The sequence below is a fragment of the Podarcis gaigeae genome, assembly GCF_964106915.1.
Source record: "Podarcis gaigeae genome assembly, chromosome: 7".
NCBI classification, from domain to species: Eukaryota; Metazoa; Chordata; class Lepidosauria; order Squamata; family Lacertidae; genus Podarcis; species Podarcis gaigeae.
In genome coordinates this window covers 54,102,731-54,125,720 of record NC_139683.1, presented here as the reverse complement: position 1 = coordinate 54,125,720, position 22,990 = coordinate 54,102,731, and the positions used below count along the sequence as shown (strand labels likewise).

General features: G+C 39.2%; 1 protein-coding gene across 3 annotated transcripts in view; it reads left to right on the top strand.

Moving 5' to 3' along the window:
• The window catches only part of NETO1 (neuropilin and tolloid like 1), a 99,451-nt gene that overhangs the window by 10,145 nt on the left and 66,316 nt on the right, over window positions 1-22,990 (top strand). For all 3 annotated transcript variants that reach the window (XR_014566204.1, XM_083746956.1, XM_083746957.1), the window contains exons 2-4: window positions 343-396; window positions 3,480-3,617; window positions 11,622-11,870. Coding sequence is in view for 2 of the 3 variants with exons in the window: in XM_083746956.1 (XP_083603082.1) it covers window positions 343-396; window positions 3,480-3,617; window positions 11,622-11,870 (441 nt within the window). In the remaining variant the exon portion in view is untranslated. The remainder of the gene's footprint in view (window positions 1-342; window positions 397-3,479; window positions 3,618-11,621; window positions 11,871-22,990) is intronic.

Here is a 22,990-nt window from a genome sequence, read left to right as displayed (position 1 = left end):
AGATAATTCAGTCAATTATTGTGTCTTTGTAGCAAGTGGAATGTCAGATCTAAGTAACACCAATAGTAATGGTTTCTAGTGTGCATACAACTATGAGGAACTTCTATCTAAATTAATACCCAGTTCAATCAAAGAGTATTAAATTGTGTTCCTGTCACCAATGTGCCTTTTGATCTTCAACACTGTTCATATCCAAAAATCAGATCACATAGCCAAGCACAACTACAAGACAGATATCCAGAAATTGCTCTTTCTTTGTTTATTATTTGTAAAACGCTGTAGCTCTTTTGATTGCTGTTACAAATCTATTATTATAACTAATATATTTCTTTATTTTTTCAGTTGTAGCAAGTTTTATCATCCTACATTGGGCTGGGGCAACAAAAAAAGGAGCAGGTATGTTTTTTATGGAGAATATTTTCATTATCTAGAGTATTTTAAATTATTCAAGCCTTTAAGGCATAAACTGGGTTTATGTTTATGTTTTTATTCAGCTTAGTGATTTTCTTTTAATATTTGCATCCTTGACAACTAAAAATGACCATGGAACTTCAAAACAAAAACAAAAAAACCTAGGCCTACTTAAGGCTTAAATAATAATTAAAAACGTAGTAAACAAGATTCCTTATTTACAGATAGTATGGATAGTGGCCATACTGATCAGATTATTTAATGCTGGTCTGAAGTAAGGAAAGTCCAGGACACAGGAAGAAACAAGAGCACCTTTTAAGAAAGGAAAAGAAAAGGAAATGATTAGCTGATAGCCATAAAATACCTGGACAAAGTAAATCTGTGGTGGCTACATTTATAAAATCAGTGAATCACAGATCTGAAAAATGCAGAAAGCAACGTGTCCCTGTCCCCAAGTACAAGGTACAACTTATGATGTCACTAAAATTCATGTTTCCTGGCTTGTAACCTGGAAGGCTTGTATTGTCCACCTCAAATATAAAGTGAGTATTACATCCATGAGAGTTCTTGTCTGACTTGGAAATACAAATTCAGCATCTCCACAAGAACAGAGAGTGTTCTTTAAATTTAAATCTATTCATAGTCAAGTATAATAAAAAAATAACAGTCCATTGTAGTCCAATCTTATATCAATCTAATATAGTGTATTCAACACTGTTTGCCAATTAGAATTTTCAGGTGATGGTAGGGAATGCGGGAGATTTTTCTGAGAGCTCTCTAAAAATACTTGTAATTAGTGATCTATTCTTAAATTATTACTGTTGTTATTTGTTTCATTTCTGTAGTGCTTTATACTTTTAAGAAGAAGAAAAATCTCAAAGCAGTTTACAACACATTAAAACATCAAATAAAACAATCCAGAACAAAACATTACTGAAGAAAGTTAACTATAAAGTATACAGTCAAAGCAACATAACCAACAGGAAACTAAAATGTTATCTTAAAAATTTCAAATTAAAACACTACCCTTTCACCTCCACTCTCCCATTTTATTCATTTGTATCCCACCTCACTTGAAAAAACAATGGTGGTATGTGCGGGTCTCCCTTTCCCCATTTTATCCTCACAATGCTTCTGTGAGGTAGGATAGGCTGAGAGGCAGTGATTGGCCCATCGTCACCCAAATGAGTTTCTTGTCTGAGTGGGAATCTGAATCCTAGTTTCTCAGGCCCTAGTCTAACGGTTGTACGATACAGAAATGTTCCTGTCTAGCAGGGATGCGCAAAGCCCCAAGTCTAACCAAAATTCTTTTACTTACTTATGCATCTACTTATTGCAGCATTCCAACATAACTCTTTCACAAGTACCATTGCACACAAACATATCGTGCTACCATCATCCTGTGCCTTTTAGATGGGATAGTCCATGTTGCCCTGAAGGGATAAACTGAGTTACGCACAGAGAGAGTGAAATACACAGCGATAACAGCAAGAACCTTTATCGAACTAACAGAATGAACCACAGGGGCAAAGCAACTGCTTGTATACATTTCTGAAGGCCTGGACCACTGACACTCACAACGTGATTGGCTGTCTAAACTCCCAAGCTGCGAATCATGACTCGCGGTTTAAAGACCAATGCAGAGGCCCAAATCTTGAAATGTTCTGTGATTGCATATCATGTATTGAATCAGAACACAGGGGCTCAGAATCCTTAGTCCAGGCTAAAGCTCAGGCAAACACAGTCCTCTGAATACAGAACAGAGAGGAAAAAGCAACTCAGGACAGATTAATAGAAATCACAAGATTTCCTTCATAAATGTAGCCATCTGCCTATGCAGCTTGAAAGTCAGTAAATCTCACAGTCCCTCCCAATCCAGCCCAAGAAATTGGAGCACAATTACTTTTGCACAATTACCGTACTTTAAAAAAAATGTTTTTGACTTCTTTTTTAAAACACAATGATTTTAATTTTTTAATTTATATTTTTGTAAACTTAGAGGCTTGTTTTTTTTTTTTTTTTACAATCAAACAGTAATTACATTTTGTTAAATACAAAGAAAAATGTATGAATAGTTGAAATACTCTGTTATTCCAGTATCCATTGCTGTCTATGGAAAAGTCTCCCTGTCTATCTAATGAGTTCATTTTCACCATTATAGGCAGCAACTCTGGAGCATGGCTTCTATGCAAAGGATGTATTTTGTGAGATGGAATATAGGAAAGGGAGTAAGAATCTCCATGCAATTCTTTTCCTCTTCTTTAAATGTATTGTTATTATTTTTTTGGGGGGCACATTATGCTTAGACCCTTTTAACTCCTGGATCCAATAAGTATTAAAATATAAGCCAGGCTAGCTTCCTGATGAGGTGTTTGGTCTGGTTGATGGGCCATTAAGAGGAACAGAGGAAAGGTCTTGTGTGCCAGATGAAAAATGAATGGGTAGGGGGCCCACTCTCAACTCACGAATACTTAGAAAGACAAGGCTAGAGCTGAAGGCAGAGAGTTTGGAGTGATGTGGGCTAGAAGCAAAGCAGCAAGCTGAATAAAGAGTCAGAGAATTGTTTGAATCCAAGGCTGTGGCTGCGGGAGAAACAAGACCCTTTTGGGGTGTTAATGCTGTGAAGCTCTCCATCATAGGTTCAGATTGTATATATGTATATAAACCATATATTTTAAAGACACCACAGTCTCCACTGTGACTCATTCTGAAGGAAACACAAATTCTGGGTAAGCACCTGGAACCCCTGGAATCTTGCACTGCTCGGAGATTGGGGCGGCATGCAACAATATTGTGCCCATTGTAACCTTCACCAGAGCCTTGGGTTCTAGAATGCTTCCTCTCCCACCTGCTTGTGTAATTCTTGTGAAGGGAGATCCTATGGCACATATATTTGACAGCTGAGTTTTTAAGCATATTCATCTGTGGCTGTAGCGGAAAACTGCCAGAGACTAAAAAATGAACAAGATGGTAATAGGACCCATGGTATTTATTTATATATATATATAAAACCAGAACTAAGGTGTAAGCTACATCTGCTATCATTATTGTAATCTTTTCCCCACCAGAAAAGCAAACCACGTCAGAAGGACAAAAGACAGTACAGTGTGGAACGTGGACAAAATACCCAGAAGGAGGCATCTTCACTTCTCCAAATTACCCCAACAAATATCCTCCTGAGAGAGAGTGTGTCTACATTATAGAAGGTGATTACCCAAGTCCTTCATTCTTAAATTACCCTTTTTTCATAATTAATGTATCTTCTTCTGTAATATCTACCTTTGGATAATGACAGTTTGGTCAAATGTGGCTGCAATTCTATACATACCCAGGCGCAGGTCCCATTGAATGCAATTGGGCTTACTTCTGAGTACACACACAGATAGTACAGTGAGTACACACACACTTCTGAGATACACACAGGCCTGTGTTGCCAAAAAAGCAGTGCTTTGGTAGTATTTATTTTTAATTAAAGACTTAATAAAGCAGGACGGGGTTTGTTGGTAGACAAAATCCTGTAGACAAAATGAAACAACTGCTAATTCAGTTTTCCTATGTTATAATTCTTTCTTTAAGGTAAGCCACCATTTATAGCCTTCATAAGATGGTTTCCAAAAAAGAAGCCAAACAATTAAAATCAAACAACATAAATAAGTCAACCATCATTAAATTAATGACATGTATTTAAACTTAAATCTAAGAAAATGTATCATGAATAGCTCAATAATAAACTGTCTGCATGAGATATGATGTAAGATTTGTATGCTTTACACGTCATCAGGAAAGCTGAGGCAATATGTAAGTTGTAATATCTTTCTATATAATAAACATGAGTGACTGCCAGGGTTTTAAGTTTCAGAATATAAGAAACTAATCAGTAGGCCCTCAGGCTGAGACCGTTTTAAAAGAAGAATCTGAAAGCCTTCAGCTTGCTTCAGTGGAGATGAAGATCATATGATTACCTAGATATTTATGCCTGGAGGAAGTAAAGTTTTATAAACAGACAAAAAAAGAATACCAAGCAGTGATTAATCTACATTTCTTCTGTAATGGGAGTCTTGGGATATAGGGAAATACTTAGATCAAGGGTGAGATATTGTATACAGTGCAATAATTGCAGTGCTGCATAAGACCAGTGATCCATCTGGCACCCAATTTTGTTTAACCACAGTGGCCTGAAAGAGATTTCAGGTCACATGAAGGGACTAACAGTTCTATCTAAGATTTGGTGTTAATCTGTAGTTAGAGGTAGGCTGTTGTTCTAAACATAAGAGGTTGCAGTTTTAGCTTCTGTGGCCAAAAGGCACTGACAGACTCGTCCACCATGACATTCCAAAATTCCATTTGGCATGCACAGCATCTCCAGTCACCCTTGAGCTGTGATTGGGAGACATCAGTTTCCATATCTAAAGTCCAAGTACCATGATATGACGAGTACCTTATTTTACCCTTTGACTTTGCCAAGCCCAATAATCAAGGACCGTTTTTTTCATTCTGAAAGTTACCATTCACACACTTTAGAACTTGAGCCTGTAATAGACAGACTAGAGAGCATGAACAATTTAGAAACCATATCTCACACCCCTGCTTCAACTCTAGTAATTATCATCATTATTATCATTATTTACCCTTTCCTTTGGTTAAATAGTGCACTTGACATTTTACTTCTTTTAATGCAGATTTTTGAGTACACCATGTTTTGAACATTCCTCAGATGACTAGGGTAAATTAGGATATATAATTTCATATTCATCTTATATAAAGCCCAATGGACAGCATTGCATTGATCTTATTAGACGAAGGTCTGGTGGCGTGTGTGTGTGTGTGTGTGTGTGTGTGTGTGTGTGTGTTTAGAAATATTCCTGAAAGAAAAACTGTGCAATACACAAAACTGCAAGATGGTAATTGAATGGAAGTTATCATTTCCCATAAATAGTGTGGTATTAAGGCCAATACTGAATGCTGAATGTGGCTGGGTTTTTATGTTGCAATAACAGTGAATGTGTCTTCTGTGAAATACATAATATGCCTAGACTCAGGGCAATTTTACACAGTTCTTGGCAGCATATACAGGTTTGCCACCAAGTGTACCAACAGGGAGCTGCAGCCACATGTGTCTGTGTGATACAGGCCTTTGATGCTTCTAGACAGAAAGCATCTTAGTTATACTAGGAAAAATATGTAACATGTATAGTGGACATTTTTTCCTACAAAAAAGGGAAAGAAATGTAGGGTTGTATCATTCAGAATATTTTATGTATGCTTGGTCATTCTTTTCTACTTAAATTCTTGCTTGTTATCATAAACAGTGAATGCTTTAAAACAGCAGTAGCAGTCACAAATTAAACCTTCCACTCTGCACATTTCTATAATGTGGATGAACTTGATGTATTGGGCTTGATGTGCTATAAGCCATTCAAAATTAGCAGCAGCATTCCATTGAAGACCATCTCCATTTTTGTAAAGCTAATAACATTTTTCTTCTTCCTTTGTAACACTATCTGTGTTGAAGAGCAATGATATTTTGCTGTTCCAAAGCACATCTATATAATTATCTGCTTGAGTAATAATATTCACTAATTCCATTCACATTCCTTGTATTCATAATGCATTCCTCAAAGCCAGCAGAGAATATCCGTTTGAAAGAAAAATGACCCTAGCTTCCTCTGTTCAATTGCTGAGCAACTGGAGATATCAAGGATTATTCCAATCCATTAGTAGGGAACCAGCTCACATTTATGAAGGGGAGATTTTTAGATCAATCTCTCCTTTCCAGACATTCTGTTAAACTGAAACAGATTTTTTGCTTAGCTTCAGCTGTCAGCTACATGAAATTACAGGCTGGTAAGAATTAAAGCCTTAATTGTATGGGGCTATTTCACTGCAACTGTTCCTCTGCTTCTAGTTAGAACCCAAAGCCTTTTTAAGCAGATGTAAAACCTCAAGATGGCACTTGTATAAGATAATTAGATGAAAAAGATGACAAGACATGCAAGCATTAAGCAGTCTTTCCCATGTATTAGGAGTCTTTGAAGAAAGGTAATTAGAACCTAAATTAAAAAGATTGCTAAGAGTTCAAGTAGTAAAAGCTCATCACAGAATGGCTGCACTATATAGCCTTTAAATTTTGTAGCAACATTTTCTTGCATCTTAGGCTTTTACTTTTGGTACAGAACTCAGCCCCCTGACCCCTAAAAAATAAAAGGAACTTAAATAGACTTTCTCAGCCACAGCAAACTATATCAGCCAATAATATGTCTGTTTGAGGCCATGCAGCTCTTACTTTCTTCCTTTTCTCTCACCAAAGTTATGGAGAAACAACAATAAGATACAATGCAAGTAAGGTGCAATTACAATTGGTTCTTTTGTAACCTCTGTGGTTGTTAGCACATGAACAGCTCAATATCATCCTGGACTGCAAGTGTTGTATTACAAGCAGAGACATCCACTGCAGTAGCAACTGCAGGATCCTATGAGAGACAAGCTAGGGAAAGTTGGACAGCTCTTTCAACTACTGCTTAAATAAAGAAAAGAAATCTGCTTGCTTAAGCTTTCAGCTTGAGCAGCCAACTTGTGATTTTAAAAGTGCCTGGTCTCTGAGTGCAGCCATGGCCAGAGTTAGAAAGTGCTTGATCTGTGACAGATCAGGCAGCAGAGTCTGGTGGGTTTTGTAAGGCCAGGAGAGAAGCAGCAGAATTCCAAGACCAAGTGCCACCCCCACTTATAAAAGCTACAGATAGTTAAAGGCCAAAAGCCTGGTTACAGAGGAAAGTTTTTGCCCCTAAAGATATAGAGTGATGGCACTGGTGAGCCCCTTTGGGAAAAGCATTCTGCAAAGGGAGTCACAACAGAAAATGGCTCATTCTTGTGTTGCCACTGTCCAGAATTCTCATGGAAGGGGGCACATGAAGAACAGCCTCAGATGATGAGTGCAGGGTCGAAGTTGGTTCATATGTTGGTAGTCCTCTCACAGCTGAGGGTGTATACACTGTGGTATTTTCTGTTTTATTAAATAAGCTGCCACTGTAAACTTGAAGTTAATGTTTTAGACATCTCGAGTAGCCATCCACTGAGTTGTGTTGTGTTGTCAAGGCGAAATGCAATCTTTCATGCTGTACCTGCTCACTTTAAATGGAGTAAAAAATAAAGACAGTCATACCTCGGGATAAATACGCTTCAGGTTGAGTGCTTTCGGGTTTTGCTCTGCGGCGACCCGGAAGTAACGGAGCATATTACTTCCGGGTTTCGCTGCTTGCGCATACGCAGGTGGTCAAAATGACATCATGTGTAGAAGCGGCGAAACGCAACCCGTGCATGCACAGTCGCACCGTCATGTCTTACGTTCCATTCAGGATGCAAACGGGGCTCTGGAACAGATCCCGTTCGCATCCCGAGGTACCACTGTAAATTGTTTGTGTATTTTGTGCCCAGGGTCTCCAATTCAGTGAAGGTGAAGTGCTAGAATTTTAATGCTGTTGCCATCAATGCAACATAATTCTAGTCCATTGCACTGATGGCAATAGGATTAGAATCAACAGTGATTTTTGTGTTTGTGTCTACTGTAGAATACCACACATGTATTTTGCACTCCAAGATCTTTAAAAAGTGACCACTTTTTGGCATATGACAACATACAGATCATTTGTGCAAAATCCATGCTGTGTTAGAATTTTCCTGATGGGACCTCAAATAAGTCTGCTTCCGAGCCTGAACTAAAAACAACAAAACCTGAAGTATTGTCTTGTGGATTCACCTGCATGCACACCAGAAGTTTGAAATAGAAGTAAAAATGAAGACCAAGAAACAAACAGTCAAAAATCATCTGAAAAGAAAAGGATACTTAGCTCAATCACATTTTGTTGGAAAAGAGACTTTGGCTGGATTTTCTGGCAAGATAACTTTTATTTTAGATTTAGGCGATGAAGAGATAAAGTTTTCTAAAACAGGGAATTTAATTCTGTTTCTTGTTTTTAATTTGTCATGTGACCCCATTCTCTGGCAAAGGGCATAGGAAGCTCTTAAATAATCCTTTGAGCCATCACATAGTGCTTCTCCGGAGCTCAATCTATTTTGTTAATCCAAAGCATGGCTATGAGGTGAATGGCTGTATAGTTTAAACATTCCTACAGGGTAAACCATAAAACGCAGGGGTTAAAATCTGTAATATATTAATTTTTTAATAATATTAATCTATATATATATATTTTAAGCCTTGTGGGCTGTAGTCCAACTCACACTAACTTTGGATTCACTTAACAGCGCTTACTTCTGAGAGGACATGTGTAGGGTTCTGGTGTTAATGTAGTTGTTACAGATAGAAGAAGATGAAACCTGAACAGCTCTAGGAGTTAAAGTGAAACATTTACATAATGTGTATAATTAATTAGCGCTTCAGTATCTTAATTCATTTTGCTATTGTCAGTACCATTTACCACGAAGGAGTTGGTGGTATGCCCCCTGATCAGGAAGACCTCCCTGGATCCATAAGTGTTAAACATCTATTGCCCAGTGGACAAGGTAGCAGTCCAGCTTCAGACAAGTTTAGCTTCAATCATGGCACTGAAACTGCCTTGGAGATTTGGGAGGGGGGAGTGTGACCCTACTCATTCTCCTCATTGATTTTTGATACTGTCAACCATGGTATCCTTTTGGAGCATCTCAGGGGGTTGTAGGTCAGTGGTTCCCCTCTGACCTCCAGGGCTGTTTCCATAAAGTAGCTATAGAATGCTAGTGTTCAGTGCCATTGGAGTTGTCCTGTGGTGTCCCCCATGCTATTTAACATCTATAGGAAGCCTCTGGGAGCTGTCACTATGAGATTTGGAGTGAAGTGTCATCAATATGCAGATGATCTTCAGCTCTGTCTCTCTGCTTCAAATGAATCAGGAGAACCAGCTGAGGTGTTGGACCAGCGCTTGGAAGCAGGGATGGGTTGGATGTAGACCAATAAACTGAATCCTGAAAAGACATAGGTGTTATGTGTCCCAAATTCTCATATCTAGGAAGTGGAGCAAGGGCCTGCCTGGGATGGGATTGCATTCACCTGGAAGGGGCAGATTCACAGTTTTGGAGGGTTCTTGGATTCAACAGTCACTGGAGACTCAGGTAGCCTCAGTGGCTAGGAATGAATCTTTTTCAGCTCCAGAAGGTTGGTCAGCAGTGGCCCCTGCTGGACAGAGATGACCTGGGCAATGTATTCCATGCTCTGGCAACTTTCAAATTGGATTAGTCACAGGGGTCAGCAAACTTTTTCAGCAGGGGGCTGGTCCACTATCCCTAAGACCTTGTGGGGGGCCAGATTATATTTTGAAGGGGGGGAAATGAATGAATTCCTATGCCCCACAAATAACCCAGAGATGCATTTTAAATATAAGGACACATTCTACACATGTAAAAACACACTGATTCCTGAACCATCCATGGGCCAGACTTAGAAGGCGATTGGGTCAGATCCGGCCCCTGGGCCTTAGTTTGCCTACCCATGGATTAGTGTAATACATACTACACGGGGCTGCCCTTAGAGATGACTTAGGACCTTCTATTGGTCCAAACCTCAGCAGCCAGATCGGTGTCTGGGGTTCCCTTCAGATTTCATATAACCCCTGTTTTAAAACAGCTGCACTGGGTGCCAGTTGATTTCTGGGCCCAATTCATGTGCTCACATTAAAGCCCTAAATGATTCAGGCTGCAAACACCTGAAAGATACCCTGAGAAGACATCCTTGGAGCTTTTTCTTTTTGTATTACATCTGTCTTTAACTTTCTGGAGTGAAATTCCAATTCTTCATTATTTAGGAAGTCAGAATAGATGCTGAAAATTATAATTGATTCAGAAATTTCTGCACCAAAGCAGTGCTGTGCTTTGGTGACCATGTACATAGGGCAAGATACAGCTAAATTGTTGCATGTGTGGAATGAGATCTGCTTGTGCAATGGGACTTTCCCTCCTTCTCCTTCCCCTGTGCCCTCTAAACCCAGAACAGGTTTAGGGTATGTGTAGAAGGAGCTGGTATTCCTGTTGAACAAGTAGACCTTGTTCCCTGCATGCATGTCCCACAACAGAGACAGGTACAACTTGTCACTTTCTGAGGCAGTTACTACTAGATTTGGGCAGGCAGGTGGGTGGCAGATTACAAAACAGATTTGGAAATTGCTTTGTTTGTACATGTCTGTTTTATGGTAGCATTTTCTTTCATTCATAAGTATCAGCATGTCTGTTGCTAAATAGAATGAAGGACTAGGCCTTCATATATGAGCATTGCCCTTGTTCTTTATTAGGAGCGCTACTATAGAGGCAGATGGGACTCAGCCTGAGATGGTAGCCCATCTAGAAGAAAAAAAAACTCTGGTCCTAAACCTCCGCTGCCTTGCAGGATATCTTTGAGAGAAGAAAGTCTAGGGAGTAAACCCTACACAAATCCAGAATGGAGTCCCTAAGACAGTTGGATGGTGCCTTGTACATCTCCTTTTCACAACTTCTGCAGCCAAGCTGGTGCCAATTGTATTACTCTGCTTTCCTTTGGACCACATCAGCAAGGCCAAGAGGTGGGCCTCATCATCTGGGGAGCTCAGGACCTACATACACACTGCCCAGGCTTGAGTCCTGGGGGTGTCACTTCAGTGCTGAAAATGCAGCAGTTTGACATCATCCCTGGAGGCATACTCCATTGTCTCTTGAGACAGGTGGATGCCAACAACTGTAGAATCATTGCCCAGGGTTATGCTTAGAGTTCCATTCACCTTTACCAGGAATTCCGAGGACCACTTCCTATAGCAGGTGCCTCTCCTCTGCTTTGTCAAAGCTCGCTAGAAAAGTTGCTCTGCTGTTATGAAAAGAGCTCAAGCAAGCACAGGGTCATGAACAGAAAGCTTTGGGTACACAAAGATTTAGGTTCTTAGTTTCCTGATGGTTGTATTATAAGATGCTAAGTGTTGTCCCAGAACATAAAATCCAGTAGGGTTTAAAAAAACAAAACAAACAAAAACAAAATAGAGTTTCATAGGAAAATCAACAGATCCTGCAAATTAATAATGTGAAATGTATTTTGTCTACTCCAAACATTGTAGCTTCTGAACATAAACTAAGTTACTTTTCCTTAAAAACCAAACAAACCCTAAGAATATATTGTGTCAGATAGTTGACAGACAGACTCTGCACTTGAAAGCAAACATAGACTATAAAACTAATGGTTTTGTTTTAATTTTAAATTTCAGCTGCCCCAAGACAGTGTATTGAGTTACACTTTGATGAAAAATATTCCATAGAGCCTTCGTGGGAGTGTAAATTTGATCATATTGAAGTGCGGGATGGACCTTTTGGATTTTCCCCAATAATTGGTCGTTTCTGTGGACAACAAAACCCACCCAAAATAAAATCCAGTGGTAGATTCCTGTGGATTAAATTTTTTGCTGATGGTGAACTTGAATCTTTGGGATTTTCTGCACGATACAATTTTACACCTGGTGAGTATAACCTCTAATTATTTTGGAGGAAATATTTTGGTATTTATACTGAGTGGAATTTGGTGATATAATGACATAACATGGTTTTAATATTAAGGCAGTGGCTGTATTCAGACTTAACATAAAGCCATGGTTTGCTCAGCAAACTGTGAACTATCTCACAAACAAGCAAACAAGCCATGGGTTGTTTCTCCAAAGCTTAGTTTGTTTTCCAGTTGATCTTGCCTTGTACTTTTGTACCTTGGCAAGTGTCTGGGGTGCGGTGGCCAAACCATGATTGAAAAAGGCTGTTGTGTTTATGCATAATGCCAAACCATAGTTAAAAACAAGTGATGATTCATAAACTAATAAGAAACCATGACCTCACTTGTAGCTTGTTGGTAAAAAAGAGACTGTGGTCACTTTATTGGGTGCACTTTCAAACAAACCACACTTGGACTAACAGTGTGTGTATTGGCCAACCAATTGGGCAAAGTAGAGAGATATAACTTAAACAGATAGTTTTAATGGAAATAGAAATATGTGTGTTCTCCTTTCCTTTTTAAAAAACAGAAAACAGCACTTTTTCTGAATTTATTCTTGGCTTTCTACAGTGCATTTTTTAATACACACCATTTCTGTTTATTGCTATAGAGTGGCTTATAATGGTTGAAAAAGCTGTAATCATCTTCCTTTTATGATGAAAATGTTGGATAATGTAACTATATTTTTCATGCAGGGAATATTATGATCACACAATAGCCAAGTTGGTTCAAACTTTTCACCACATGTTGGCTTTCTCCATTATAGCATCTTTATTGTGTGCAAGAAGGATGGAAGTTGCACACAATAAGCTTAGTCACTTGGTGAACAGATTATTGGTAGGCTTATTAGAGTTTACCTAATGCCTTTATGCTGTTGATAGTAGAATAAGTGCACTAATGCACTCCATACAACAAAAGTGGAAATATGTCATTAGTTTGTTTTAAAATGATTTCAACAGAATAGCATTTGAACATTACTAGTAAAAATATTTTGGATTGCTACTTATGCTGTTCCTATTTCCTTTGAACATTGCCTTTTATAAAGGCAGAATCTGCTGGAATAATTCCCCCCTTTCTGTCTATTAAAGCAAAATGTTTTGCCAAAGGATTCTGAGATCCAAAGAATAGCATGCATTCAATTAAGTGCCTCCATGAAAGATTTTCCTAATCTTAATTGCTGTGGACCAATTATGCCTTTTGTCAAATCATCTGGTTTAATTTGTGAGGCTAAAATGGAGATTTGCAGTCAAGTTTAGTATTGAAGTATTTCCCCATCTCATTATATATATATTAAAGTTTATTTTAATTTGTGCACTGCAATCAGACTGCAGTGCAGCAACTTTCAAAGGATTGAATGGCATTCAGTAGGTTTTGTAGATTTATGGAGGAATAAGTGGGAATTTATGGAGGCTTTGTAGATTTATGGAGGAATATTGTTTGTTCTGAGAGGGATATGCTTTTGATCATTTATGCTATTTTATAAGTTCTTTTAGTTATTTAATCTATAGCACCTGCCCCAAATACCAGGTCTGCACTTAGGTATTTTTCAACTGTCCACACATGACTAGGATGTTTAAGGGTACCTAATTTATTAGGGTGTTAAAAGGTACCTAATCTTAATTATGTATCATTACTTGACTGAGCATCAGTCATTTAGACCTTTCAAGTACCTTTCTTATTAATAAGTCCAACAACCTGCATCTCAGCAGGGATTGAAAAGGACCTCATAGCAATAGTAAATAGTGGCAATTGGACGTGCCTCTGCATTGGCACTACAGGTTGCCAAATCCAGCTGCATCTAAGACAACTCTGTTTAGCACTCCAGTCTAGCAGCCTCCATCAAAAAAGGTGTGTCCAGTTTTTGTGCACAAGTGAATTCAGAGTCGAGAAATTCATAAGAGGAACTAGAAAGCTTCCCCACATTATGAGTTGGGTCCATATCATTCTGAAATTGGATGCAGTTCATAATGTGGCTTGTCCACACTGCTAGCCGACTCTGCCCCATAGGGTTGCCATATTTTGAAAAGCAAAAAAGAGGACACATTTGCCGACTTCTACTTTTAACTATGGGTCACTGTGGCAACTCTCATTTTACATACCCATAAAAAAGAGGACATGTCTTGGAAAAAAGAGGGCATATGGCAACCCTGTAGGGAATTATCACTGAGAAGGGTGAGGGGTTATTGGTGGTAAGGAAGAGTTGATAGAGACAAAATAGTAGGCCTTGACTGGCAAAGATGCTTACAACATACTCAGGAACATCCTTTCCTTCCAGGGATCATCAGACTGTATAGTACAAATCCCATTTCCCTGACTTATTTCTCACCAGGAAGAACTCTTATATCTAGCAAACACTCCCTACACCTTCAGTTACCACCACCTTCTCCTTCTCAAGGGCAACTGTTCCCCCACTCACCTTGGGGCAGAAGCCTGAAGTAGGAGGGATACCTAATAATGGTATGGATCCAAGATTGGGTTGAACAGGAGCAGTTCTACACTGTTTTGAAGGCATGCATAGCAGCTGTGGTGGATCAAACTCTTTATATGGTGCACAAGAACCATAGCCACTGAGTATGGGTGGAAAGTAGATCCAGCTGTACTCAGTAACTAGGTGGGACAACACATTTGTTTTCCTTTGTTTCCAAGTGAGGAAGTTGAAACTAAAAGTCAACTTATAAGTAGCAGGAGCATAGAAACAAAATTATGGGACTCCTTGTGATTATGGGACTCCTCGTGTTTATAAAGATGTGTAGTATGAATGCACACAGTAATATTTGATTAAAGCAGCCTGAGTCCCAGCAATAGCAGTTTGACCCATCACAGAGCGGAAGATTAATTGTAAATGCTTTAAGTCAGCCTATGACTTAAACTTCTGCATTTTGGGCAAGTGTTGTCATTCAGTCTTTTGCATTTTTCCATTTCTAGGTTCTGTATAAGTTTCTCCTTAAATCCCCAGATAGTAGTGATCTGCCTGCAATTACAATTTAAATGCTTATATGTCCTTAAAAATGGTTTCAGGGACTATCTGCTGAATTGTCTCTGTGGATGTGAACTTTATTTTGGCTTACACAGCACAAGTAAACGATCTCTTTATACAAGTAGTTAGTTCTTCCACGATAGGTACTTGCCAGCACTTTTTGTACAAAAAAGGATAAAGAACTGCAAGAAAGAAGTAGTGATTGATCCAAATATTATTGGAGCACAACTCAGAAGGTGCATATACATAGACTTGTATGCTCAATTCAATATGAAGCAAGCATTTAAACCCTGAGCGTTCTTTTTCAGCCCTCATTTAAATCTGAAACAGAGAGGAATTTAACTGTTGCTGCCTTCCTCCTATACAATCACACACAACCCCTGCTCTTGCTTTTGCTGTTCTGACAGCAGAGAAAGTGAAGGGGAATCAGTCTCTCTCCTCCTTTCTAATACATTGCCATGCTGTAATGGCTGTGTGCCACATGCAGAGAGTGCTGAGAAATCAGTAGTGGTGTGCAGTGGTGCAGAGCTGCCCTCTTGACATTGGAGTGACAAGGTCATGAGTATGTGGTTGCACCAGTGGGACCATTGCCACTCGTATACCCAGATGGTGCACCTTTTCTGTCACCTACCCTGTCCAGGTAAGCAACAGGGACACCAATGTTGGGAATGTGGCTCAATGGCTATGGAGCTATTGTGAGAAATTATGCATATCAATAACACTCGAAAAACCTTGTTGCCAGGAATTAATTGAATTTGGCATGCAGCCACGGGAACGGGGGCAGGGGGTGAGAGACTTCCCTCCTTCCTCTTACCATTGTTACCAAAGCAAATTAAAGGTCAGTGAAAATGAGAAAGGACTTGGTAGAAGGCAAGCAAGCAAATGGGTTGGTGAGTGGGCTGCTAGATGTTCAGTGGGATCACCCCACTGTGTTTAGTTACATCATTGTGGGCACAACAGGCTCTGAAATAGACTTGGGATATGATGTGAAACAACTGGTATATTTTGGATGAAGCCATTTAATTTTTAAGCCAAATTCTGTCTTTGATTAGGGGAAGTTTTCCATCACTAGAAAGAACTAAGGAGCTTCACCTAAGGCAGGAGTGGGTAACCTGTGATTCTCCAGTTGTTGGACTGCAAGTCAGCCACAGCCAACATGGCCCAGGGGTGCTGCAGGTGTGCCTAGAGGAAGCAGTAATCTGGACCCATTCCAGTCACCTTTCAGGTTTGGTTTTAGCACTGAAGCAGCCTGGGTCACCCTGATTAATGACCTTTGTCGGGGAAGATATAGGGTATATGGTTCTCCTTGACCTCTCAGCATGTTTTGACACCATTAACCATGGTATCATTCTGGAGTGACTCAAGGACATAGGAAATGCAGGCACTGTATTATAATAATTTTGCTCCAACTTGCAGGGTCAGCACCACAAAGTACTATGAGATGGTTGCTCAGTTCCATGGCTTTCACGCTGTGGCACACCACAAGGCCAATTCTGTCTGTATGCTAGTCACCATCTACATGAAATTGTTGGGACTTATCATCCAGTAATTTGGAGCATGGTGTCATTAATATGCTGGTGACACACATCTCTCTCTGTCTGAATCAGGAAAGGCTGTGAAAATATTGAATTGGTGTGTGTGGGTGGTTTCTATGTCTGGGAATTAGGTGGATGACATGTTCTGGGATGGGTTGTATTCCACCTGACAGAATAGGTTCATGGTCTGGGAGTCCTGGATTCCAAGTTGCCACTTGGCTTCTTTGACTAGGGGTGCTTATGCCGAGCTTAGGCTAATTTCCCAGCTACAGCTGTTCTGGACAAGGGTATCCTAAAATAGAGCTGGAACAGATTGAAGATGTTAAAATTGAGGTTTGGAGCAAAGCAGAAGCAATAGGTCAGCAGAAGGCTGGTGAAAGAATGCAGGAGCTAAACTGAGGGATGCAGATTCATAAGTATTTGGCTTAGTTAGGGAAAGAGTCTAGTCTGGGTTTAGCTGGAGGAATTTTTCCTTCTTACTTTCAATTCACCTTTTATGTACACATAGTTCCATTGCCACCATGCAACAGTGCTCTAAGTGAACCAGGTATACGAACCAGTTTTATTTACAATGGCCTGATCTCTGCAGTTTTGCCCTACTTTCGGTAGGAGAAAAGTTGCCCAAATAGTATCACCAAATGTTTGGGCCTCCATATATGAAATTCACATTTTGTGTGGAGGGGAGAGAAGGGTGGACAGTACCAGTTGGTGGGGTGCTGTTGCTTATCTGACCTCTTGTTGGCATTGTCCCTGTGACATACTGGGAAGGGTGAGTTACTGTGGTGCTAATCCAGGAATTCTGCTAGTATGTTTGCACTCCACCATCCTTGCATTTGATTCAGCCTTCCCCTTCACCCTTCTGGTATGTCACAGCAACAACAGTGACAGACGGTCAGGTAATCAGTGCTCCACCAGGCTCCACCAAGCGCAACAGGGGAAGGGTATGCTATTGTAATACAGGCCCAGTAAATATGTGAAATAATCTATCTGCCTGTGTGGAAACTGATAATTATTTCTTATTTTCATTGATGCCAGGCTTGTATGATGCTGATAGATATTTTAGACTAATTCTTATCTGGATTAGCTTGTTGTCAGACATTGCACAGTGCATGCATTTTATTTTGCTAATACTTTTGTCTTGTCTGGAAGTATTAGAGGAAATGATGTTGGTGGGATATTTGTTGAAGTTACCTCTACTTTGGGAAGGTGGCCCACTGTTGTGGGCATTTTGTCTTGTTGCAATAATTTCCTCCCAAATGGCATGGAATTCAGTTTTCTTCTGTCTACACAGACAGATGTTTTGAAGGCATCTGTTGCTCAGAGCCATTTTCTGCAGTGAGTCAATTTTGTAGTGCAGCAGACAGTGGAGATCCAGACAGAGTGAGGCTGTGCTCTAAGCTGATCACTCTTATTCATCTGGAATAATCAGATTTCTTTTTATCTTGGTTTCTCCCTCTTGGAATCTGCAAGGCTGTGGCCTCAGATGGCACATTATTATTCTCAATTCCATCAGTTGGTGGAAACCATCTGTGTTTCTGTTTGGCTTCATTGATGTGAATGTCAGCATACTGTATAGTCAACTATATTGCCTCTCATCAGAAACGAAAAGATATGTGGAACATATGAACAACAGCAGGCTTAACTGCTAGGAAATCATAGGAATATAAGCAAACATGTATGCTCCAAGGACTTGCAGGGCATTTAGGAAATTCTAGAGATTTTGAGCTTTGGACCTTCAAATTTTACATCTTAGGATCAGTGTCAGTATTATGATCCTTTTGGCTCTAAACCCAAAACTTGTAATGTTTGAACAACAATGAGATAATGTGTAAACTGTAAGAATGTGAACAAATAATTGCACAAATTAATTTTGAACTGTAGTTTTGAAAATAGCTGAGCTCATCTGAAATTACAAACATGACTGGACAGCAATATTTAAGGAAGGAAGGAAGGAAGGCTGATTTTGTGGCAAGCCAGCCTTTCCCTGTGATTGCATTTCCTCCCACTTTTAACACCAGCAAGTTCAAGCCAGGCATTTGAAGACAGAGAAGTTGTTACAAGGTTTATTTCTGAATCTTAGTTTCTTTTCTCGTAACAAAAGAGGGGGGAAAGGTTGTGTTTTTAGCTTTTTATAAACAGAGCTACTCAGAAGGTGCAGAACTCCCTGATACAGCTCAACACATCTTGTTAATGTTACATGGGAGTCTGACTTGAATCACCCCAAATTGCATCATTATTCAGAGAACTCATCGGGGCAGTTCACACACTTACTAGTGCCTGGGCTGGCACCATTCCTAGGCTAAGGCTTCTATCCCAGGAAGGTGATGTTGTTACTACTACTTTGCCATGCCCTGTTCCATGGCCTCTGCTGAATCAAGGGGAGCAGTGACATTGTGTGCATCTTTTGTGTATGCATGGAGTGCATTGCAGAATCTATTCTAGTTGCCTTATAGCTTTGGGAGTGCAGAATAAATTCATTTGTCCTCATCCAAACCTTTTTGGAGTTGAACCTTCATGGTAATGTTCCTCTGAGTAATAAGAAAAGTAAGACTGTGATTATAGGACATTTTTTGGTTTGTTATTCATCCATGGAATATTCATTACCTTTGCAAATGTGTGTTGCATTTCTATGGGTCTGAATTATGATATTCTGAAGGTGAGAAATATACATATTTAGCTCATATTTTTCCATGTAGAAAGGAGCAGCTTGTTCTGATGTCACAACATTCAGTACTTGACATGTGCTGCAGTTATCCTTTCTGCCAGGTCATCCTTCCCCTGACTTGGGCACTTGCTACAGAAAAGCTGTCACTGCATTATCCCAGCTTAATGTTATAGGGCCAATGGGTGCTGCATGATGGGGCACCCATGTGGTGTATTAAGGGCAAATGGCATCCGTTTATGCTGTAGAATGTCTGAGATCAGCCTACCACTGACAAAATGCCACAAACTGTACTTTTCTACTAGAATCCTTGTTCTCATCCGTAGATGCTCCTGGACCAGATTGGCTCTAGTAATAGGATCAGGACCTTTAATTTATGTACACATAAGGTAAAGGGACCCCTGACCATTAGGTCCAGTCGTAACTGACTCTGAGGTTGTGGCGCTTATCTTGCTTTATTGGCTGAGGGAGCCAGCGTACAGCTTCCGGGTCATGTGGCCAGCATGACTAAACCGCTTCTGGCGAACCAGAGCAGCACATGGAAACGCTGTTTACCTTCCTGCCGTAGTGGTACCTATTTATCTACTTACACTTTTACGTGCTTTTGAACTGCTAGGTTGGCAGGAGCAGGGAACGAGCAACGGGAGCTCACCCCATTGCGGGGATTTGAACCACCAACCTTCTGATTGGCAAGTCCTAGGCTCTGTGGTTTAACCAACAGTGCCACCCGCGTCCCTTATGCACACATACATTCACCTTTATGTTGTGCCTTGATTATTTCTATATTTGAAGCCTTTTGCTTCTTTTGCTGCATTTGCCTAATATTGTCTGTATGTGGCTTGTGTGATAACCATATTTTTTATGCATATTTATTTATTAAGGGTTTTAAAAATAACTAACTAACACTGTGACTGATGCAACTACATACTCTTTTTCCCCTGTTTCTTCCATTACATTGCTAAATTTCAGATTTAAAAAAAAATGGTTTCACGTGAAAGAAGGGGAAATGGCTTCAGTGGGTCTAAATGAACTTCAAACCTTACTGAGTTGTTTATTGGGTGACTAGACACACACAGAGACACACACACAGAGAGACACACACACAAACACACACACACACACCCAGCACCCAGCAGTGGTTTTCATCTCCCCCTGGCCCTCTCACTCTGGCCAGGTTGTTATTGTTTTAATTTGTGAGCATTAGCATTAACAGAGGACTTTTGTGCCAGACTTTATGCTGAGGTGCTTTGACTGAGCCACAGGAATTGCTCTGCACAGTGAAATGGTACCTGGAACCCATCCATGTACAGGAAAGTTCATTGAGAATGCTCATTGGGTGACAGCCAATGACACTTATCCAATTGCACAACAGATTTCTCTTTCCACAGTGGGATTTCTCTTTCCCTTATAGCCCTCCACCCCATGCCCCAAAATCTTCTCTTGAGGGGCCCAAGGACCACATGGGAGTAGAAATGTACAATAGTGAATGTCACCCATGGTGCTTATAAAAATGAGCCAAGTTTATCCCTTTTGTTTCTCATTTAAAGTATTTGTATGCAGGGTCTATCAAGTTTCCTAAATCAGAGGTACTTCTGTGTTAACTATATGAAATCTGAATGTTTGCAGTGCTGCAGTCTGTATTTTGACACTCTCGCATTTAGATTGTAGTCCTATAGACAGTTAACTGGAAGCAAATTCCACTGAAATAAACAGAGCTATTACAAGCAAACTTGCCCAGGCTGCAGTATTAGTTACTGCAGCTGGGTGGTTCCCCCCCCCCCTTCAAATGTCATAGGATTATAGGGATACTATTCTTCTCCATTTTAGGGAACATATTTCATCTGATCTTTCATATGACAAGGAATGTATGAGATACTACATAGGGTTGGTTTAAAGGTCACGTTAACTTTTACTTGCCATTGTAAGTGGCTCCAACTGGTGCATATGAATTTCTTTTGAAGAAATAAATGAATGCATACATTGCAAATTTTGACGCATGCCAAAGTTGCAATGTAGGCACTTCATTTATCTATTAATACTATTTGTATAATGCTTGAGATGTAAATTCTCTAATTCATTTACATAAAGCACAATAATAGGAACATTATTCATTTACATAAAGCACAAAGAAAAAATATACATATAAGCAACAATACAATTAAATACATCAATAAAAACAGAATCCACCAATCATGATAATAATTAATAATGCACACTATCCCAATAATACTGGACACTGCCTTGAGATTAAGACTAATCCTGCTGTTGCATAAACAAATGTACTGTACTGAAAATCTAAGAGAAATGTTGATAATGGACTTTCAAAACAGCTGCAGAATAAAATCAAATAAGAATAAAATGTGTGCCAGTTTTAGATTTGTTGCAGACCAAGAGATCCAACCCAATAATTTGATGATTGGGATGTTTGGTGAATGACACCAGATAATGAAAATTGTTAATATTTCTGACAATGCAGTGATCACTGTGTCGGAGTGAAGTTCTTCTGTAAGGATTGGATGCAACTGTTCCTTATACTGAGCTATTTGATGTTCTTACACAATTAGGCTAGCTATTGTGCATCTGTCATAATTAAAATGTTTGCATTTTTGTCTTCATTTGCTCGTCTAAATCTGTCATTTGTTTTGGAGAGGCGAATATAAATATGTTCATATTTCCGCTCATCTGTTCTGGGAAAATCTGTTTCTTTTACTGATACATTTCTAGCATTTTAAATGACATGCACATCTCTCTTTAACACAATTTTAACATTCTACGTATTCTTTTGGCTGTTGCTCTGTGGACACTTTGTTAAGGAAGTGGATACCTTTTTCCTTTTGTAGTACTTAGACAATTTTTAACTTCACACAGGAGAGCAGAGGTCTCTTTAAAAATATGTGGCTCTCTTGCCTTATGATTTCCCTTGAGAAAAGCATAGATTTTTTTTTTTGCTGCTTGAGTATTAAAGATACTTCTATATGAATCAACAACAGCAGTCAATCAAAATGATGGCCTCCAAAACATGAGAGTTTCCCTAGATCAGTAACAGCCAACTGCCTGAGTGACAGACCTCTGGCATCATTGCAAATTTCTCTGGGGAATCTTTCTATTTCATGCTTAGAGGGTACTGATGACTTAGAAGTGATATGCATGTTTCTCACATAATGCTTTTAATCCAGAAGAACATACGTTTAAAGAAAATTGGAAAATGTTTATTGAATATATGGGGGAAATTGTGTACACTTGAAAACATTGACTGAATTAAGTTAAATTCAACAGTGTAAACAAATTTTGATGGATGTAATAATGGATTACTGAATGGTTTAGTTCATGTAAATTATGCAGGAATTTATGATATGCAAAATGAACCATGGAAAGGAGAAGAAAGGAAGTCAATGACATTTTAAGGTTGTTTAAACAAATATTCTAAAATGTAAAACAGAAAATGTAATAAAAAATATACAACAAGAAGAAGAAGAGTATAGCAACATCTTAAGCCATTTGGGAAAGACAGATTATAGTTACACTTTTCAGATGTCATGTATGACCATTTGGTGGAATCAGTATCATTTAAAAAAATGTAGTCCCCTTTCCAGGAAATAAACATCAGGTTAAAAGAGGAATAGAGTTTTGATGCACAACACTTACACAAGCCCCAGTGCAGCTCAGAATGGGATAATTAACAAATAAGCATGGATGGTGTTCATCTGCATTGCATTGCTCTCAATGAGATGCACATTCTGAGAAATTTTCCTATTCCCAAATAGTCAATATTTATACACTATCCCACTCCTGCAATGCAGGCATGCTTGGTTTTTTTTAAGAATAAAGAGTCCTCCATATACAGAAATGTTTCAAAAAAGTATGAATTATCCAGGAGGATACTCTGAAGACATTCCAAAGATAGCCAAGAATATTTCAAAACA